General features: G+C 31.7%; 1 protein-coding gene across 1 annotated transcript in view; it reads left to right on the forward strand.

Moving 5' to 3' along the window:
* Nucleotides 1-19344, forward strand: part of LOC127871175 (uncharacterized) — a 36409-nt gene extending 17065 nt beyond the window's left edge. Inside the window, exons 14-47 of the mRNA XM_052413912.1 lie at nucleotides 190-306; nucleotides 710-838; nucleotides 968-1081; nucleotides 1269-1307; nucleotides 2032-2130; nucleotides 2323-2348; nucleotides 5280-5395; nucleotides 5981-6160; nucleotides 6976-7031; nucleotides 7231-7253; nucleotides 7432-7532; nucleotides 7731-7862; nucleotides 11561-11616; nucleotides 11720-11851; nucleotides 12076-12189; nucleotides 12291-12328; nucleotides 12716-12819; nucleotides 13121-13282; nucleotides 13757-13800; nucleotides 14020-14045; nucleotides 14213-14331; nucleotides 14476-14619; nucleotides 14910-14968; nucleotides 15488-15607; nucleotides 15726-15757; nucleotides 15992-16077; nucleotides 16251-16415; nucleotides 16733-16773; nucleotides 16930-16958; nucleotides 17411-17535; nucleotides 17682-17842; nucleotides 18302-18360; nucleotides 18838-18957; nucleotides 19316-19344. Coding sequence (XP_052269872.1) covers nucleotides 190-306; nucleotides 710-838; nucleotides 968-1081; nucleotides 1269-1307; nucleotides 2032-2130; nucleotides 2323-2348; nucleotides 5280-5395; nucleotides 5981-6160; nucleotides 6976-7031; nucleotides 7231-7253; nucleotides 7432-7532; nucleotides 7731-7862; nucleotides 11561-11616; nucleotides 11720-11851; nucleotides 12076-12189; nucleotides 12291-12328; nucleotides 12716-12819; nucleotides 13121-13282; nucleotides 13757-13800; nucleotides 14020-14045; nucleotides 14213-14331; nucleotides 14476-14619; nucleotides 14910-14968; nucleotides 15488-15607; nucleotides 15726-15757; nucleotides 15992-16077; nucleotides 16251-16415; nucleotides 16733-16773; nucleotides 16930-16958; nucleotides 17411-17535; nucleotides 17682-17842; nucleotides 18302-18360; nucleotides 18838-18840 — 2951 coding nt within the window. The 3' untranslated portion in view covers nucleotides 18841-18957; nucleotides 19316-19344. The remainder of the gene's footprint in view (nucleotides 1-189; nucleotides 307-709; nucleotides 839-967; nucleotides 1082-1268; nucleotides 1308-2031; nucleotides 2131-2322; nucleotides 2349-5279; nucleotides 5396-5980; nucleotides 6161-6975; nucleotides 7032-7230; nucleotides 7254-7431; nucleotides 7533-7730; nucleotides 7863-11560; nucleotides 11617-11719; nucleotides 11852-12075; nucleotides 12190-12290; nucleotides 12329-12715; nucleotides 12820-13120; nucleotides 13283-13756; nucleotides 13801-14019; nucleotides 14046-14212; nucleotides 14332-14475; nucleotides 14620-14909; nucleotides 14969-15487; nucleotides 15608-15725; nucleotides 15758-15991; nucleotides 16078-16250; nucleotides 16416-16732; nucleotides 16774-16929; nucleotides 16959-17410; nucleotides 17536-17681; nucleotides 17843-18301; nucleotides 18361-18837; nucleotides 18958-19315) is intronic.
* The last annotated feature ends 411 nt before the right edge of the window (nucleotides 19345-19755 follow it).

The raw sequence follows: 19755 nt of genomic DNA on the forward strand, positions 1-19755 counted from the left end.
GTAGTAGTAGAAGTAGTAGTAGTAGTAGTAGTAGTAGTTGTAGTGGTAGAAGTAGTAGTGGTAGTAGTAGTAGTTGTTGTTGTAGTAGGAGTAGTAGTAGGGTTTTGATGACAATGAAAGTCATAATATATAAAAGTTGTAACATATTATAATCAAAATGTCACATAAACTACTCAATTGAAATTTCAGACCCGTGCTTTAGTTCTCCTTGCAAGAACAGCGCCAAATGTCAGCAGAGAAACAATTCTTCTGGATTGTTCGATTGCTTATGCAAAGATGGTTATAACGGAAAGTATTGCGAAAATGGTAAACAATTAATATTAAGTTTACTTCACAATTTTTGACATACGAAGTTTAACATAATAATGTATTGTTGACAAGTTTGTGAACTTTTTCATCGTACAAATGCATACAGAAAACCATTCATACAACTGCACAATTCTTACGACAACAACATAGCTCTCCTTATTATTCAATCGTTTCGCATTGCAACGCTTTATAATGTTCAGACTTGTATACTCTTAAAAGATGCTTATTGTGGATATTTTAGAGCATGGTACATGTTCAGAATTTCTGTTTTCTCACAAATATTATAACTACAACAGAAATTTGCGACTTTGAAACATTTATTTGTATTTGTGTAATTTGCCAATACGTGAAAAGGCCCCTTTGATTGGTGTGATACAACTCAGTGTTTGTTGCATTTCAGTACCTGCTGTCTGTACCCCAAACCCTTGCATTCACGGGACATGCTTTGATACACAGATACCATTTTTTTGTTACTGTTCAGACGACGGTGTGAATCCAAATAATTATTCCGGCGACTTATGTGAAACAAGTATCTACATTAATTTTATATTTTAAGAAGATTTTTGTATATTCCTGTCCAGTGATGTATTGGAAGTTGCACGCATCTATCCACATAAATATTGTAACAAACACAGATATTTTGTTTTTGTGTTTTTAGAAATAGATGACTGTGCAACAAATCCGTGCAACAATCACAGTATGTGCATAGATGGTGTCCTCAGTAGTAAATGTGAATGTTTAACGAGATATAATGGGACCGACTGTAGAGAAGGTTTGTTTGCTATTAAGAAACTAATATAAATTGACACATACTGATAAGCCAAGAAAAAACTAAATGTAGATATACATTACTAATTTATGTAAACGAACATTTTTGCAATATATAATATTGTATAGATTTCATGATTAACGGCATGTATGCGTTAATAACTTAACAATTTGTGAACTGTTTCTTCCAGATTTATGCCCTACATCCAACAGTTCATCAACCTGCAGCGGTAAGTGAAAGAAAAATCATAGCTCATTTAAATACTTGTCATTGATTATAATATATAAAAATCATGTATGATTTAGAGATTGTACATGTTCATTTGTTTAATCTTGCATGTGTAGACAATCCCACTGTACGTTATCTTTTAGAGAAATCTGCTTTTAAATACGAATACCACTGGTAATTCTATTAGTTATATGCCAAATAATATAATACCACATTATACTAGAGGTACAATACAATATGTTCGACATGATGCCGTAGCATTTTGTATCGTTTTATTAAAGTCTAACTTAAGTCAAGAATGTCAACGCCATGTAGATTTGAATCAAACAATATCCTCTTGCGCATGCCCTTTTTATGTACATATATTTCAGCCAGCGCAGTTGTTTTTATACTGTTATTATCTGTGTCCTTCTTTCTTCACCATGCCGGTGGCCTAATTCCTATACATCATGGTTGATGACATTTCAATACTGTATTCATGTGCTATAATTCATTTTTAAACCTTTTTAACATAATATCTATCACGAATTATCTTTTATCTTAATGACAAAGAAATTCGACCCAAAACGTCATTGTATTTGCGTATAAACAACATACGATATGTTTCACTTATTCATCACTTGCAAAGTAAAAAACTATAACTACTTAATTTGCGAAGTATATTGTTGATCGTGTTTTCGCCTTTTCAAGTAATCATTCCAACAACCGTTTTCCGTGTTTTACAGACAACAGTGGATGCTCGCAGTTATGCAGAAACTCTGGAGTCTGTTTTAAAGGCGAGTGCAAATGTACTGTAGGATTCACCGGCCCCGCATGTGAATACCGTAAGTGACGATATTTCAAATATACTAAAATGTTCAAGATTTAAACATGATGTAGTGTTGCAAGTGTGTTCCTGTCATTTCGTTATTCTTTTAAAGTATTTGCATGTACATTTGATCGAAGCAATTGTATGTCCTTTATGAATTGTGGAATACATCGATATGGTATATTAATAAGCATTCGAATTATTTCAGGTGTGGGAAACGTTTCAGCGATCTTAGTAAGTATTTGGTCAATATCAAATTGTTCTTCCGATATTCCAGTTTAAAATACTGTGTTGTTTGGAAACGCCAGAGTAGGCGCTTAGGTGAACGTACGAGCGCCGATGCGTACGGGCGGACTATCATCCGTATAAGACTGTTAATCTGGCTGCAATTTGAACCAATCAGAAAAAGGTGCTAGCCATGCTGTGCGAGTACCAGTTGTTAAAAGTTGACAACTGTAAAACTCTTATCCATGGAATATTATTTTTATAACTGCTTGGTTTGGTTATCTTTTTAGGTATCTATTGTATGATAAATAACATAACATACAATTTGCTGTTTTGGCTAGTGTAAAGATCAATTTTAACCAGTTTCCAGGAGTACCTTTATCGAAATCCAAACAAACAAGATTTGAAAAAAATTTTTGGTTTGATATCTAACAACTATAACTTAAACTGTAATACAAACTTAGATGTACAGTAACTGTAAAATGACTCGCCTTACCATTGTGGTTTTGTCGTGTATTGAAAATGCAAATTTGTCTTTGATAAGAACGAAATTGCAATATGTTTTTGTCAATTTGTCTTCAATACAATCAATTAATTGATCCCTTCTCACAAATAAATACCACATATAAACCGTTAATTTTACCCATTCATAGTACGCTTAGTTTAAAAGCTTTAAATTACATTCTTCAATTATCAATTTATTCTGTTTGAATTTATATCTTTTTTTAACCAAAAATTCCGTTTTATATGACGTGTTCCTACATGTTTTTTTCTTGTTTGAACGTGTATTCATTGCTTTTCGGTTAAAGTCACACACTTTGAAATGAAATACATGTTAATCAATACATAAAGATGCAATCTGAAAGTGTGCACAATTGTCATTAAATCTATAGCCTAGTTAGCAAGGCTTTTTTTTTTCAAAAGGTACCGCTTTAAAAACCGAAAATAGGATTTTTATACGTATACGTCCATTTCAACAAACGCGATTAATTTTAAGTTTTAAAGCGCAAAGAGAAGTTTTTTTACCTTGTAACCACCAGATATACTCTAATTGGAATAGATAAAATTAAATCTATAGCCTAGTTAGAAAGTAATGTATTATTTTTCAAACGGTACCGCTTTTAAAACCGAGAGTAGGATTTCTATACATATACGTCAATTTCGACAAACGCGATTATTTTTTAGTTTTAAAGCGCAACAAAGACGGGTTTCTACCTTCTTACCTCCAGATATATTCTGATTGGCATAGATACAATTAAATGTATAGCCTATTTAGAAAGTTATTTATTATTTTTCAAACTGTAACGCTTTTAAAACCGAAAGTAGGATTTCTAGAAGTATCCGTCCATTTGGACAAACGCGATTATTTTTAAGTTTTAAAGCGCATAAAAGACGAATGTCTACCTTGTAACCACCATATATATTCAAATTTGCATAGATAAAATATGTTTCTTATTTATACTTAAAGCCACACACTTTGAAATGAAGTACATGTTAATCAATGCATATATATATGCAATTTGAAAGTGTGCAGAATTTTCATTTAATCTATAGTCTAGTAAGCAAGTAATTTATTCATTTTTTAAACTTTAAAACCGAAAGCAGGATTTCTATACTTATACGCCCATTTCGACAAACGCAATAATTTTGAAGTTTTAAAGCGCAAAAGACGGATTTATACCTTGTTACCACCAGATATATTCCAATTGAGATAGTTAAAATTAAATCTATAGCCTAGTTAGCAAGTTGTTTATTATTTTTTAAACGGTACCGCTATTAAAACCGAAAGTAGAATTTCTAGACGTACACGTCCATTTCGACAAACGCGATTATTTTTAAGTTTAAAAGCGCAAAAGAGACGGATTTCTACTTTGTAACCACCAGATATATTTTAATTGGCATGGATAAAATATGTTTCTTATTTACACTTCAATTTACTATGCTATGTATTTCATTTCACGGTGTATGGCTTTAACTTTACTATGCCGACTAAGTTGAGTGGATTTAAATTGCAACTATTTTAAATGACATAATATATGAACGATTTGTATCTTAAATTATATACCCTTATGCCTACCAATACGTTTAAGGAAAATTATTGTAAAAACTATTATTTTACCAATAAAATCTGTTTATCTAAGGCATACATGTACGCATCGTGATAATGTATTTCTATGTCCAGTATTTTTGCAATATTGTTAATTTAAAAAGCGACAATCTGATAATAAAACCGCTTTAAATGATGTAATGTTTGGCATTTTGGTTATGATACAAGAGGATTACGCATTTTAATTCACTCATCCAATTGATATATTTCGATATTCAAACATTATCCATTTCAGTACAATTGGCTACAGGCCCCAACTTAAATAATTTTACTTAAATCAGCTAAGTACCTTCTTCTTGTTTACAACATTTCAAAAATCTTCCTATATAATTTAAAGTCCAGATCGTCTATATGTAAATCTGAATGAAGATTTTATTAACTGTGCAAAATACCTGATTACACAGAACGGTTGTATATTGTGCAAATAAAAATGGTTGAAACAATATTAAGCAGTAACCTGTTATAATATAAATTCATAACAAAAACTAGTATATCCATACGGAAAATTATTAATTCTTCTATACAACAGCGTTCGTTTTCTGTTTGCTGCTTGTCAGCGTAAGTGTTCATGTGCGACGTTAGTTTCCGCGAATCTTATTTTTAGAAGTAACTTAGAGAGTTTTCAATAATACGTGACTCAGGCAGATGTTCAAAAAATTAAGTTTAAGGTCAGAATCTAATGCAAGAAATATGACATATTACATACACGACTTCGTGGTGATTATTATAACGACCTGAAAAAACTGGAATTAGGCTATCTGTATAGATGTTTTGTTACACTTGATTAATCAGATATGAACAGCTGCAAAAATATCGTGAAAATTATCTTTCAGAATTCCGTATCTTTTGTACCCCCAACTCCAAAAAGCGGTGGCATTATCGTATGTTCGGTCAAGAATACAACTATTATCGCATGTGGCGTGCAGATATATGTGGCTTCTAAAACGGGGTAATATTGTTCTTACTAGTAATCGGTCTACTCCATTTTGAAATCCAAAAGCATATGCATTTGCTATCTATAGATTGAAGAACACATGTGTTTTCTTTTCTACGTTCTTATGTACTCTCACTTGTAGTTATAATATCACGCTCGCGCTTGATCAATCCTTAAAGTAGAGTGAATCGTATATCACATAAATAATTGCAAAATAAACACGAATCAGGCAACGAGTATAGCTTTATATAATAATTGACCACACGGCTTATCCCGACTACGGAAGTGTATTGCATGTAAAAATACAAACTTTATAAACGATTGTTCACTGTCGTCCAAGACTTTACTCAACAATGCTTCATCCCGTGCATTTTTACTTACTATTGCCAAGGAAGATAGCTATTAATTCAAAATAAAAATTATCATGTATGAGATACTATGAAGAAGACAATCTCTAGATGTATGTCTGTGTTTTAAGAATATGGATTCAGAATTTGGCATACGAGAAATGTATGTTTGTTTCAATGTTTGTGAAACATAAATGTGTGAAATATTAGCATTATTTGTTTGTTTTCACATTGATTCATTTGCGATCTATAGTCTGGTACCCCTAGTGACCATGTCGGCTTCGGATGACATACGTAAAGCAAGCACTGTCGGCCCGACTGTGCGACAAGATCTCTTTCAAGGTGTCGATAATGTGTTTACAAGTTATGTGACGATAAAGGGACGGCCACAAGAAATGAACGGGCATTATGTTTGTATAACAGCTACGGATAGGTAAATACTACTTTATTCACATTCGATGATTCAATGACCATTGCTTAGATTTTTATACAACTTGTGCCGTAGCGACACATTTCAAAATAAACTCGATGGATAGTTCTTTACTCTGTATTCAGTTGTTAACATAAAGTTTCCAAGTGCATATAATTCTTTAAATTAATTGTTAATGAAATATTTCCATGTTCATGTAACTCTCAAAGTAATTAACAACGTTTCCAAGACATGACAAAATCCGTCCAAATCCATCCAGACAGGACCCCACCCCATCCCACCTGGGGTTGGTTTTGAAGATAAACCTCTGTGCGTACTTCCTATTTGTTAAATCCTTCGTATTTTGTGTCCAAAATGCATTATTTATATACAGGTATCGTTGCATAAACATTTCACTTTTATGGGTCAAACCAATTTGTTGAAATGCACGATACGGAAACAACATCCATTAACCTAGTAATCCTGTCATGATCTACACTTTAAACGGACTGAACCCGTGCGTCTACTGTCAACACATTAATGAGTTTCGGCCATACTGACGTAAACCAAGGCATGCATTATATCTTATAATTAAAACGGACTGTAGCTAGTGGAAAGCGTGTACCTGCTGTCAACAAATTAATTGGTCCCCAGCAACACTGACGTAGCCCCAGGGTTTGCATTATAGCGAACCAGGAATATACCTAAAATACACCAATTATGCGACAACCTGTTGACGTGTTTGAAATGAATTAAATCTACCTGCCATGAGTGGTTATCTGAGAAATAGGGCATTTAGTATATATTACTTGTATTTATACATTCATCATTTATTGCAGTTCAAATAGTACAATGAATGATACTACCTGTTACCAGCTGAAATTTGATTTAAACGGTAAAGCTTATTTTTACTTAATATTTATACATTCGCTATTTCAGGTTTGGAAGTTTAATACACTTTACTAGGTTACATTACCAGATTGAAATACTTCTGTTTAATTGTGCTTACTTATCAAATAACTATTCAATAAATCAATATGGATACATTTCATTTATAGTGTTTAAATGTCCCGATTGCTGATTATTATTTTCAGGAGGACTAAATCCGATGCCGCAGGTAATATAGTAATAGTTATAATTGTCAGGAAAATTAAAAATACTTAAGTATTTAAAAGTATTTTTATATGCTTTGATTGAATAGTATTGTTAGTGTAAATTGGTTATTGTGTAGCGCGAAATTCATTTACAACAGTTCTTTAAATAAAACACAATTGAAATGGAACATTTTTTCAAAGGTACACTTTGTTGAGCCTGCACCACAAACAGACAGTACATTTGTTTGTTACATCAATGAAAGATGCAGTGTGATTTTGTATACCAACAATGTTACTAAGTGGTAAGTAAAGACTAGTATACTATTATTGTAAATACCATTATTATTTAATAATAATAATAATAATAATAATAATAATAATAATAATAATAATAATGATAATAATGATAATAATAATAATAATAATAATAAAGATAATAAAAATAATAATCATAATAATAATTATAATGCAAGTCATCAAATACAATTATATACTTTCAGTAAACATGTTGTCAGCGCTGGTGTCAAGTTTACGGTCTTCGCTCCTTTGGACAATAAAGATGGCCGGTGTGTTACAGAAGTCATGATTTCAACAGAAACTATTGACGACTTTACTGGATGCTTCAGATCAACGTAAGGCGATGCAATCGAGTCATTGAGAATAAAGCGACGGTCTTGATAGAATTGACATGACGCCTTATCAGTGATCGCTCCGCCCACTTAATCACGTGGCTCAGCGGGAAGAAAACCTAGACAAGCTAACACCAAAATGGCTTCTTTGCCTATAGACTGCATATAGATTTACGCGATATTCCGGATGATTTTATCGACTTGTTTAACACCATATTACACTTGCAAAGGGGTTGATGCCATTAAGGTATTCTCACATGTTATTGCGTATAAAAGTGATATTAATCCTATTAAACATTGCTTATGGGACATTTATCAATCACTATAATTTAAAGCGCAAAAACAACACAGTAAGTTTGGACATTGTCTGATATAAAATTAGCGTTGTACGAAATGGAATACGGTCAGGCTATTATAAATTGATAAGGCTACCAATATCAGACGCTCGCGCAGGTACCGACTTCCCCGAAGTTACCGCATTTATTGGTTTACTAATATCAGTAATAATAACTCTTTTACAATAGCATTTATCGATACGTCTTTATTAAAATAATAACAAAATGGTTTTCACTTGTTTCTGACACACACAGAAACGCGATTTTTAACGGGGATTTCGTAAAGTTACACGAATTGGGTACCAAAAGTCTCAATTATTTTACATGCACACGTGACATAATACATACTTAATAATGCTTAGTTATTGCTTATATGACATTTCAAGTTTGTGAAATAAATTAATGTTCTATAAAGGGGATCTCGGTAATTCTTGAAGCTTCCACTCGCTCTTGTCAAGACCGCATTGCCGCGTTGGAAATGGTATAAATTTAATTCATCTAACTTATCTTTCTGGATACCAAATGTCTGAGTTGCATTAACCCTTTTTACACCGTTTTTGCCATATTTCATTTCCGTTTTTTAATCCTAACAAAATAAACGAAACTCGTTTAAAAAATGAGATCTAGGCATTCGAGCTCCTAGTGTTGATTAAAAGCGTTTATTGGTGACACCACATGACTGCAAATGTGTTGATACCGTTAATAAGATAATATATCACATGTCACCTTCAAATAACATGTATGATGTTATTAAGTGCATTACTATCAGAGTAATAAAACACAGCACAAATTAGGCTTCATGCTGGGTTTTATTTCTCTTTAAGTAATGCAGATGAACTTCGCTTCTGTATATTAATGACCTAGTAACTGATAAAACTATTGTTTTTAAAAAACGTGAAATAGTATGTGATAATCAGATCGATAACATAAACTATTTAAATCTGCTAGTATATGTGATAAAAATATATTACAATTGTCTTTGACAGTGTTGACGTTCAGTTGTTCGTGGTGACAACCGCATGCATTCATACATCTCTTACACTTCTCAAGATCTCTTTTCGGCTTTGGAAACGATATAAATTAAATGTCACCAACTAATCTTTCAGGATATCGATTGTCCGAGTTACATAGTCCCCATCGACACCGTTTAACCATTTTTTTATCGTTTTTTTAAAGAGGAAAACAAAAGAAACTCGTTGGAATAAAAGTGAACCTAAACATGTAGCTTGTCTAGGAAATGGCGGACAGGTCGTTGCTAACGAGTGCGCCCGATTAATCGATCGCTGATTGGTGGATCAATTCTAGTGGGCGGAGCGATCATAGATAAGGCGTCATGTCAATTGTGTTTGCTCAGTTCTGAGTTAGATTATATCACCTTAAATTATTATATACTTTCAAGAGATGTCCGATTAATATAATCTGTTAGATCTCCCTAGCGTCGATTTTTTCTTCTAAAATTAAACTAGGAAACTTACCACAAATAATCGTAATTTTTTATTTCAATTGTATTTGTTATCATAAAAAAGCTTATTATTAATAGTATCATTGTTAGTAGTAGTAGAAGTAGTAATAATAATAATAATACTAATAAAACTACTACTAGTAAAAATAATAATAATAATAATAATACATTGTGTAATAATAATAATAATAATAATAATAATAATAATAATAATAATAATAATAATAATAATAATAATAAGTATAATTATAATAATAATAATAATAATAATAATTATTATTATAATAATAATTCTTATATGTATAATTATAATAATACTTATATAATAAAATAAAAAAATTATTATTATTATTATAATAATTATGGTTTATGGTTTATTTATTTATTTGCATAATCAGCATTACATGCTTTTGGCAAAATAAATCATGTGATAAATTCATATACACAGTGAAATGAAGTTTGGCTATACAGAGAGTTATTGTATGCAATATTGGTTATTATTAGTATTATTATATCACACAAATAGGAAAGTAAATCGTAGCATACAAATAATGTCGAAAGATAAATAAATATAATTTAAAAAACACACACACACACACACAAAACAGGAAAATGTAGCAAAAAAACACACAATGTTTATGATGGGAAGGAATTTAGACAACTAAGAAGCAACAGAAGGATTAATGATATCTTTTTGTTTTAACATTGCAAAATATATAAATTTCGATACTTTACGGAAACGTTTTACAGACTTTGTTGACATAATTGTTTCGAAATATTTCAATGTGTTAAATGACAGCCTTATGTTGTACTTTAACCTTAACTCTCTATAATTTGGACAAATACAAAGAAAATGAAATTCCGATTCAATCATATCAGATGTACACACTTTGCACTTACGATCATTAATGTCAATATTATTAAATCTTCCTCTTTCTATTTCTAAATGATGTGAACACAATCGGAATCTACTCATTGCAATTCTATGCTTTTCATTATCTATACAATTCAAGAAGGATTCAAAACATCACGGACTCTTTGTTTTAGCATACAAGTATAATCGATTTCGTGATACGGGTGCAACCATAAATTACTATAACCAAGATCATCAAGTGTAGTTTGAACAGCATTTGGCCAGCACAAATTCTATCAATATTCATGCATGCATCGTTAATAGTTAATGTTTTAAAAAATCTATTTATCAAAGTATTCTGTGATATCATGATTTTTAACCAATAGTTAAGGGCTCGTTCTTTGCAAATGAAAGTCAATGGGAAGCGACCAAGTTCACCAAGTACAGCAGCATTAGATAATAATAATAATACTTATACTATTATACTTATATAAATATTAATAATAATAATATTATTATTATTAGTATTATTATTATTATTATTATTATTATCATCATTATTATTATTATTATTATTATAATAATAATAATAATAATAATTATTATTATTATTATTATTATTATTATTATTATTATTATTATAATAATAATTATTATTATTATTATTTTTTGTTATTATTATTATTATTATTATAATAATAATAATAATAATAATAATAATTATTATTATTATTATAATAATAATAATAATAATAATAATAATTATTATTATTATAAATATTATTTTTTATTTATTTTTATTAATATTACAATTACTATTACTATTAGATATTCGGGAATTTGTCCACGAAATTTATTGAATTAAGTTTACTTAGTTCTGATTAGGATTAAAGCATATTAAATTGTTATGTACTTTCAATATATGTTATACGATCTGTTAGATCTTCCTAGTGTCGATTATTTCTTCAAACATTATACAAGGTAGATGAACTTGAATAATAATAACGTAATTTTAAATTTCATTTTTTGTAAATGTTAAGTTCTTTTGCAGAGAATCCAACTATGAAGAGCGATGTTTCCAGTTTAGCATTATTGACAAGAACACAGGTATGGAGTTTTTTTTAGCTAAAACCGACCTTTATGTTTGCTAACATGTAATTTACTTTCATTCCATATATTCAAAGCGAACTATTTTCTGGTTCTCTTCCAGATCCATGCGCCAGCTCCGGTGACATTATTCATGGTTACTGTCAGAACCATGGCATTTGCTTCACAACCGGTCGGACTGATTACCAATGCTTTTGCAACGGTGAAGGCTATACGGGCAAAAACTGCTCAAAGGGTATATCAGCAGCATGCACTTCGTTTCACATAAATATGCACACAGACGTTTACTTGTTTCATTATTAAAGTGATTTTTGTACTTGTGTAGTGTTACTTTTTAAAATGTCGTGTAACGGTACTATATAAGAAATCATGCATTTAGGCTGTTTGTGTGAGAGTTGATTTTGTAGACTAAGATGATTTACATTACATAACCGTGTGTGTTAATAATTTATGTTGAAGGTCCGTGCGTACCAGAAGACAATAAATGTAGCACAAATGGCTACTGTATCACAGATGATCATGTCATAACATGTATGTGTAAAAACGGGTTTACTGGAGACACTTGCGATACAGGTAATCGACATAAGGCGAATGCTTATAAAATCTTTTTATACAAATGTACAGATAAATAATACCTATATATCATACCTCTGTTAACTGTTTAATCATTGCAGATATCGGCGGTACTTTTGCGCCTTCGATTACTGATGGGGTAAGTAAAGCCATCGAAAAAAGGAAATATTTTGAGCGTTGTATTTGTAAACGTTGTTAACGTTTTACACGAATAAATATCAATACTGCAGACCAAATAACGCAGTAAGAAAAATTAAGAAGTGTGTGATATCAAGTATACGTGAATTTCGAGAAATTATGACCGTTCTGAAGATAAAATGTTGTACGTTAAGTTATTTGGTCATAATCCAATAAAGAATTTAGGTAAACAATTTTTAACAGTTTGAGCAGTTAAATCTTGTCTTTTATGTTTAATTTGTATCCTATGGCTTCATGTTATTCCTGTTTAGATTTTTTTGTTTTCGTTACTGTTAATGTTCGTTATAGTTGCCAAGTTTTTAACAATCATTTATTGATTATTATTTAGGCAAGATTCATAAATACCGGAAAACCAAAGGAAGTGAACTGCAACAGGAAATTTTTATGTGGTACATATGCGAGTGTGGGTGGCAGCTTCAAAGCCGGAGAGAGGTTTGTAATCACCAAAATGCATGAGTGAAAAAATATTTTTTATTTTAGTTGAAACTATGATTGTCTTCTTACAAAATGTTTTTCTTCGGGTTAATTTAATTTATCGTTTACTTTATATTGTTATATTTGATGATTTAGAAATAGTTAAACGCTGCATAAGTCTTCATTACTATTATGTTTGCAAAGGCAAACATTAATATATAAACAATGATTATAAAATTTAAATTATCCTGTTTTAATTGTAAATTACAGACACTAATGCGGTAGTGTTATCGATATCAGTATCGGGAATATTTTTCAGACCAGTTGTGAACGTTGGATACGTGAGCCCTGAACTTGAAATAAAAGACTTCAAGACTATCAGTCAAAACTCGTCTACAACTCTTTTCCAAACATTTGTTACATTTATGCCAAAAGAAGAGGGAACGTTTGACTTGTGTCTGCAGACCTTGAATAATGCACGGTAAGTAGGATTTAACAATAATACTAAAACTTGAAATACAAATAATAGTAGATGATCATGATGATGCTGATTATGATTATGGAGGAGAAGAAGAATTAAAATAAAAAATAAGAATAAGACGAATACGAATAATAATACGAATAAGATGATGAAGAAGAAGAAGAAGAAGAAGAAGAAGAAGAAGATGATGATGATAATGATGCCGACGACGACGACGAAGAAGAAGAAGACGACGACGACGACGGCGACGAAGGCGACGACGATGATGATGATGATGATGATGATGATGATGATGATGATGATGATGATGATGATGATGATGATGATCATCATCATCATCATCATCATCATCATCATCATCATCATCATCATCATCATCATCATCATAATGATGCTCTAACCATAGTCATTATGATTTTCTGATATATAATCATAATAAACTTTGTTAACACACATTTTTGTGTAAAATTGTAGTGTCAACAAAGACGAAACATGCTTTGTAGTTCGCGTAACGGAAGGTAATAAGTTAACCAATAGTTAAAACACAATATACCACACATAAAACTATTTAAATGGTATTCATTTAGTTTCGTAGAAGTAATTCAGAAATTATTAAAGCTTATGGTTGATGTGTACGTGAGAGAACGTGGTACCTCTCATTGCTTTCGTTTACAAATAACATGAGCTGTATTCTGGGGATATCTTCGTCATACCAATTATGTATGTTCGCATTGCAGGCACAGATACTGTTTACGGCTTACTGGTGAGTAATCAGTAATTACATTAACTTTAAACAATACTTTTACAATATAAATATATTCGATCTCACGCGTAATATAAAGTCTATAAAAATCATCGACATGTTCTGTGTCTTCACTATAGAAAGCAATCGGCATGTAAGAATTTGATTAAATTTGGTATGTGTTATAGGAAAATCCCCACTTTGTGTACCCGAGTTTACAACCTGATTCGATAGTTGAATGTAAATTTGGAACGGAATGCCACGTGATGTATACCGTTACGCCTGGGAAAGGCCACTCTCAGGAATGGCGAGTATCTGTTCCCTATTTTCACGAGTGACATGCATTTATACACTTAGTGTTATGGCTTTTTCTACAAATAAACCTTAATTTTGATATGAAAACAAATGAGTTTGTTTGTTTGTGTTATACTTGATATACTTTTATTCACAGCATAGACTTCAAGGTTGGAATACCAGAAACCGAGAAGAGTCACGTGTTTACCACGTGTCGCCCTTGTGTCGATGGTAACGTGTCAAACCATGAGTGTCAACCGGTCAGTGCCCCTCGAGTGTGTTTGTCTCTTCAGATAGCCACGTATGTGAAGGATTTAAATATATATAATATTGTTTTGAATACTTATATACTTAAAGATAATTGTCTTTCTTGAAGTAATTATTGAAAGTAAGTTATAATGCACAGTAATACTTTTTGCATTAGAATTGTGGTTCCCAAACAAAGCGACATACAAATCGGTAAATTATCATATCAGAGAATCAACACATTTAATTAAATTAAAAGAAACATCATCTTGAAAATAGCAAAACCAACCTTTTTAACAATGCAATCATAAACAAATATTGTGAAACATATTGATTATGTTATAGATCCGGCTTGAAAGGCGAAGAGAGATGTTTCAGCGTATCTACTATCCCAGCATTGGATGGTAATATCTCTGTGTATTGAAGGAAAATACTTGAATAACCATTTATGTCTTCACTGACAATCATACCTTATTAACGGACATTAATTGTCCCATGTGTTTTGTTATTTAATTATCTACACTACGTGTCTGTGTAAATTCATTAAAACAGTGTTCTCATCATATAGCATGTGTATTAGTTTGATCTGACAGTGTATTTCGTGTTGTTCGCACGTTATATGTTGTTATTTAAATCTACACTCCGGCCTTGCATTAAAACGATGCAAAGAGACATTTGTGAGCTGCTGGAAACCGCTTTACGACCTTCTTGTCCATAAAGAGGTCCTTGTCAGATAATACCGTTTCGCAATACATGGTTGAAGCGGAGTCTTGAGTTGTGTTATGTATATCGTATAAACCATAAATTAAACTGTTCAATAGCTGTTATACCTGTTAGCTTTAGGTGTACTTTTTCAATAATGTAAAGGTACAATAATTGATAAACAGTATATCTTAGTAAAGTTCTTTATTAATGTTCAAAAGCAGGCAAGAAAGGCTGTCAGTTACTCGAATGCCAGAACAACGGTTTCTGTGATGGGCATGATCCCACTCACCCAACGTGCTTCTGCAGACCTGGATTTTCTGGAAGAAATTGTCAAACAGGTTCGCATATTTGTTTATGTATTTGTTATTATTTTATTTTTTATTGTTACTTCAATTAAAAAAGATAATTTAAACAGAATTATATCGTGCATAAAGATCCATTGTATACGTTTTGCAGATTTGAAAATTCCAAACGGTGGATGTCAAAACGTAAGTTTAAAATTAAGGTCTTTTGGATATCGAAACGTTAGTCCAAAGTATAGGATTATTAAAATACCAATATTATATGTCAAAGCTTTAGTCTAAAGTAGAGATCCATTTTAAATCTATATATATATGATGTCGAAACGTTTGTTTTAAATAAAGGGAAATAGTAAATAATAAAGAAACGTGTTTCCTATATCAAAGATGTCCTGTCAATTTGTGAAGTTCCATTTATTTCAGACGTTTATGACAGTACCTGCTACAACCGAGATCGAGTGTTCATTTGAGAACTGCACTTATCCATTTCAAGCATGTCGAGATAGCTCGTGAGTGGCAAATAATACAATCAGTTTCCCACTGCAGTTTGTTTTGATGATCCAGGAATTTGGCTCGTATTATATCCCTATCAAAATAAGTTTTTTTGCATCGAATTAAAGCTATCATTCAAGGATATTTGATGACATTCGTTCTCTATTATTTAATCTATTTGATCAACCAGGGTAGTAATAAAATCTGGATTTTTATCCCCACAACTTGATGTTTACATCCCTTTTGCGGCCGGCTCATCGCCCATGACATGCGAGTGTAAAACAGTCACTACAAGCATAGTATCGTCTTCTACGGGAAGATTCAGTTTCTGTCTTCAATTGACAGACAGAAATGGGTAAATACACACATGCACTTTATATGTTTTTGTTTGGATCTAAATATACATTCAGTATTGCGTGTAAAAAAGATGTAATTTATAGTATTTTAATAGTTATTTGCATCCCTCCTTCAAAGCAAATTATTTTCTCTTGTTATGTTCGCTTTATATTTTCTATTGATATGAAAAACCTTTCCCCATAACATTCACTTAGATTTATTAAATGTGAAAAAATAAATATATCATTATCGTTTCCTTAAAGTATGGTATTCTTGGTTTGTATAAAAAATTCAATATTCTGAATATTTAATAATAATTTCATTCATGATTTTCAGGTTTGTTCATGATGAAATTTGCCCGAGTGTGGTAGTAAAAGGTACCTATAATCACTAATGTATTTTATTATTAATATTGTATTGAATTAACTTTCAACCTAATGACATTATTCTAAACATTACTTTTTAGTTAAAGACAACACAATTTGTGAACGGTAGGCACATACATTGCTATTGTGTATTCTCTTATTTTACAGGAGCATATGCTACAAATGAAGTTGATAAGGTAACTAGCTCGATGCCAAACACTTTTCGTCTTTCAATTGTATATTTACAAATTTATCATTGTTCGTTACACTCAAAATTGTGTACAAGGGTACAAACCATATATTTACAATAAGCCATCTTAGTAACGAAATAACCAAAATTAACGATATAAACCGTGCCAGAAAAAACAGCATATACCTTTAAATGTTTAAACAAACTACTGGCTGCATAAATGAAATTAAAATAACAAATAATAATAATATTATTTATAATAATTAACATATAAATATAATAATCCTTCTTATTATTATTATTTATTATTATAAACATCATAATTATTATTTATTGTTTTTACCTCTTGAAAAATATCTTAGCTGTATTACCTGTGGACATTTTTTGTAATGACAGTGTGTAATGCGTAACTACGTCATACTTATATCACACGCTGTGACTCCGTTCGTTTGTTTGTAGGATAAACCCTTCTTTATAACACCAACATTGCCCACCGGATCTTCGGTTTTGTGCGAGGTCTCTTCCGTTTGTCAGCTGACAGTCTATTACACTGATGGAGCAAAATTTGGTTCATCACAAGTATGGTGAGTTCTCTAGAAAATAAACGTATGCATTAAAGAAGCTTTTTTATAGCTTTCTTTTGATCTATTTGATCTTATTTATGATGTGTTTATAATTATTTCGAAATTTATTAAGCACAACACTCTCATGTCTATATCGTCTGAAATAGCCCGAGTCTCAAGCAATCACGTTTTAATCTGCTGGACGGACTTCATATTTTCCCGCCCACCCACATGACAAGGGACTGCAAGAATGAGATAACGTATCAACCACAGGAAAATATAACAGCAGGACAGACCCGTCTACTCTGCCTCAGTGTTCCGTCCCTGGGTAACTGGTCACTCGCAATCTTACGGATAAGTCTGTAACATACCAATTTATAAGCGTCACGTTGTCTGAAAATCAAAGGGAGTCGCAATTCAATCACGAAATTGATTTAAATAGTTGTGTACGTACTTTGAATTGTAAATTGGTCATAAGTTAAATTCAGGTCTTTATACATAATTCGTGTTTAGCATCCCTTGTCCATACGATGATTTATACGAACAAAACCGTGTCTGTACACACACTACGTATTTAGTCTCAATTTTCTTTACGATGTTTTATACGAATAAAACCGTTGTTTTGGCTCTGTGTACGTTAAGATGCATGGCTAATAAGTTGTTATAAAATAATGTAAAATGTAGTCCAAAAGATGTATACATCTATATTTGATACATAAATCTAAGGGTTACGATGAACTTGAAAACTTGATTGATAACATTTATTTTATTCATCAATTTACTTTAGCAAACAAGGAGAAGAAAGATGTTTTAGATTTAAATTCGTTAAGAACATCACAGAGGAAGGTATGTTGAGATGAACTAGTACGTTATCTTTCGTTGTTTGTGAGAACCATTGTATGTGTATTTGATTTGGCTTTTTCATCTCAATCGTCACGGTGCTTAAATGAGTCGCGTTCTGAGAAAAATGGGCTTAATGCATATGCGTAAAGTGTCGTCCCAGATTAGCCTGTGCAGTCCGCCCAGGCTAATCAGGGACGACACTTTCCGCTTTAATTGGATTTTTGCTAAAAAGAGACTTCATTTTAACGAAAAGTGTCATAAAAGCGAAAAGTGTCGTCCCTGATTAGCCTGTGCGGACTGCACAGGCTAATTTGGGACGACACTTTACGCACATGCATTATGCCCAGTTTTCTCAGAACGCGACTCAAATATTAACTTCGAACTTGATTGAATTTGCTCTTATATTGTTGAACGGAATAAAGACTTGAACGTACAAATAAAGGCGAAACACACTCACACATTTATTCGCATTTATTTCAGTAAAACATCCATGCAAAGGAGTGACATGTTTTGGGCATGCAGTTTGCATCGCAGATCAACAAATGAAAACTGGCACATGTGTCTGTCCGAAAGGATTTAATGGCGAAAATTGCACGACAGGTAAGGTACTTGCATATATGAGATAAGGTTATACACTATTTTCATTTAAAACAGTTACATTTAAAAATCCTCATCCATCTTCGACATGCAAGTTAGCATTTCAAAACTCTTAATTGCACATGGTATAACATTATATGTTAAAAGTCACTACGTAGCTTTCAGTTTTGGAAATACATATTGACACACATGTAATTATAGGAATAAAAAAACTCAAATCAAACACTTTATTCGATGATAAATTGTTGAATTGATACATAACTTAACCTATGCATTTCCTTGGAGCATGCTTTAATAATAAAAATGCAACGATATACACTGAACAAAACGAAAACAAGTTCAAATACACATTATATTTTAGACATCAGATGTAACTTTGACAATGACACCAACTGCATCTGGCACAATGTCCATGCCGGTGACAATTTTGACTGGACACTTCATCAAGGAGAGACACCCTCGGAAAACACAGGTCCAACACATGACCATACTACAGGAACTCCCCAAGGTGTGTTACCCTTTAAAAAAGGAAACATACAGCTGGAAAATATATATTGTTTTAATTGGTATTCTCGATATTGTGTCATTAAAGTTACTGTGTTGATCAAGCTATAAATTCCAAGTATATTTATGTATGTGTGTGTTGCGCGTGTTTGTGTAGTGTCAAACGCATTTTTTTTTGTTTTGGACTGTTTTGCAAATGGTCGCTTGCCCGAAATAAAAAAAAACATTCATAAAATAAGTTTTCTCTCCTGGTGATGCAGCAAAAGATTCATGTTGTTCATAGTCTCACACGCATCT

This window comes from Dreissena polymorpha, chromosome 3, assembly GCF_020536995.1.
Source record: "Dreissena polymorpha isolate Duluth1 chromosome 3, UMN_Dpol_1.0, whole genome shotgun sequence".
NCBI classification, from domain to species: domain Eukaryota; kingdom Metazoa; phylum Mollusca; class Bivalvia; order Myida; family Dreissenidae; genus Dreissena; species Dreissena polymorpha.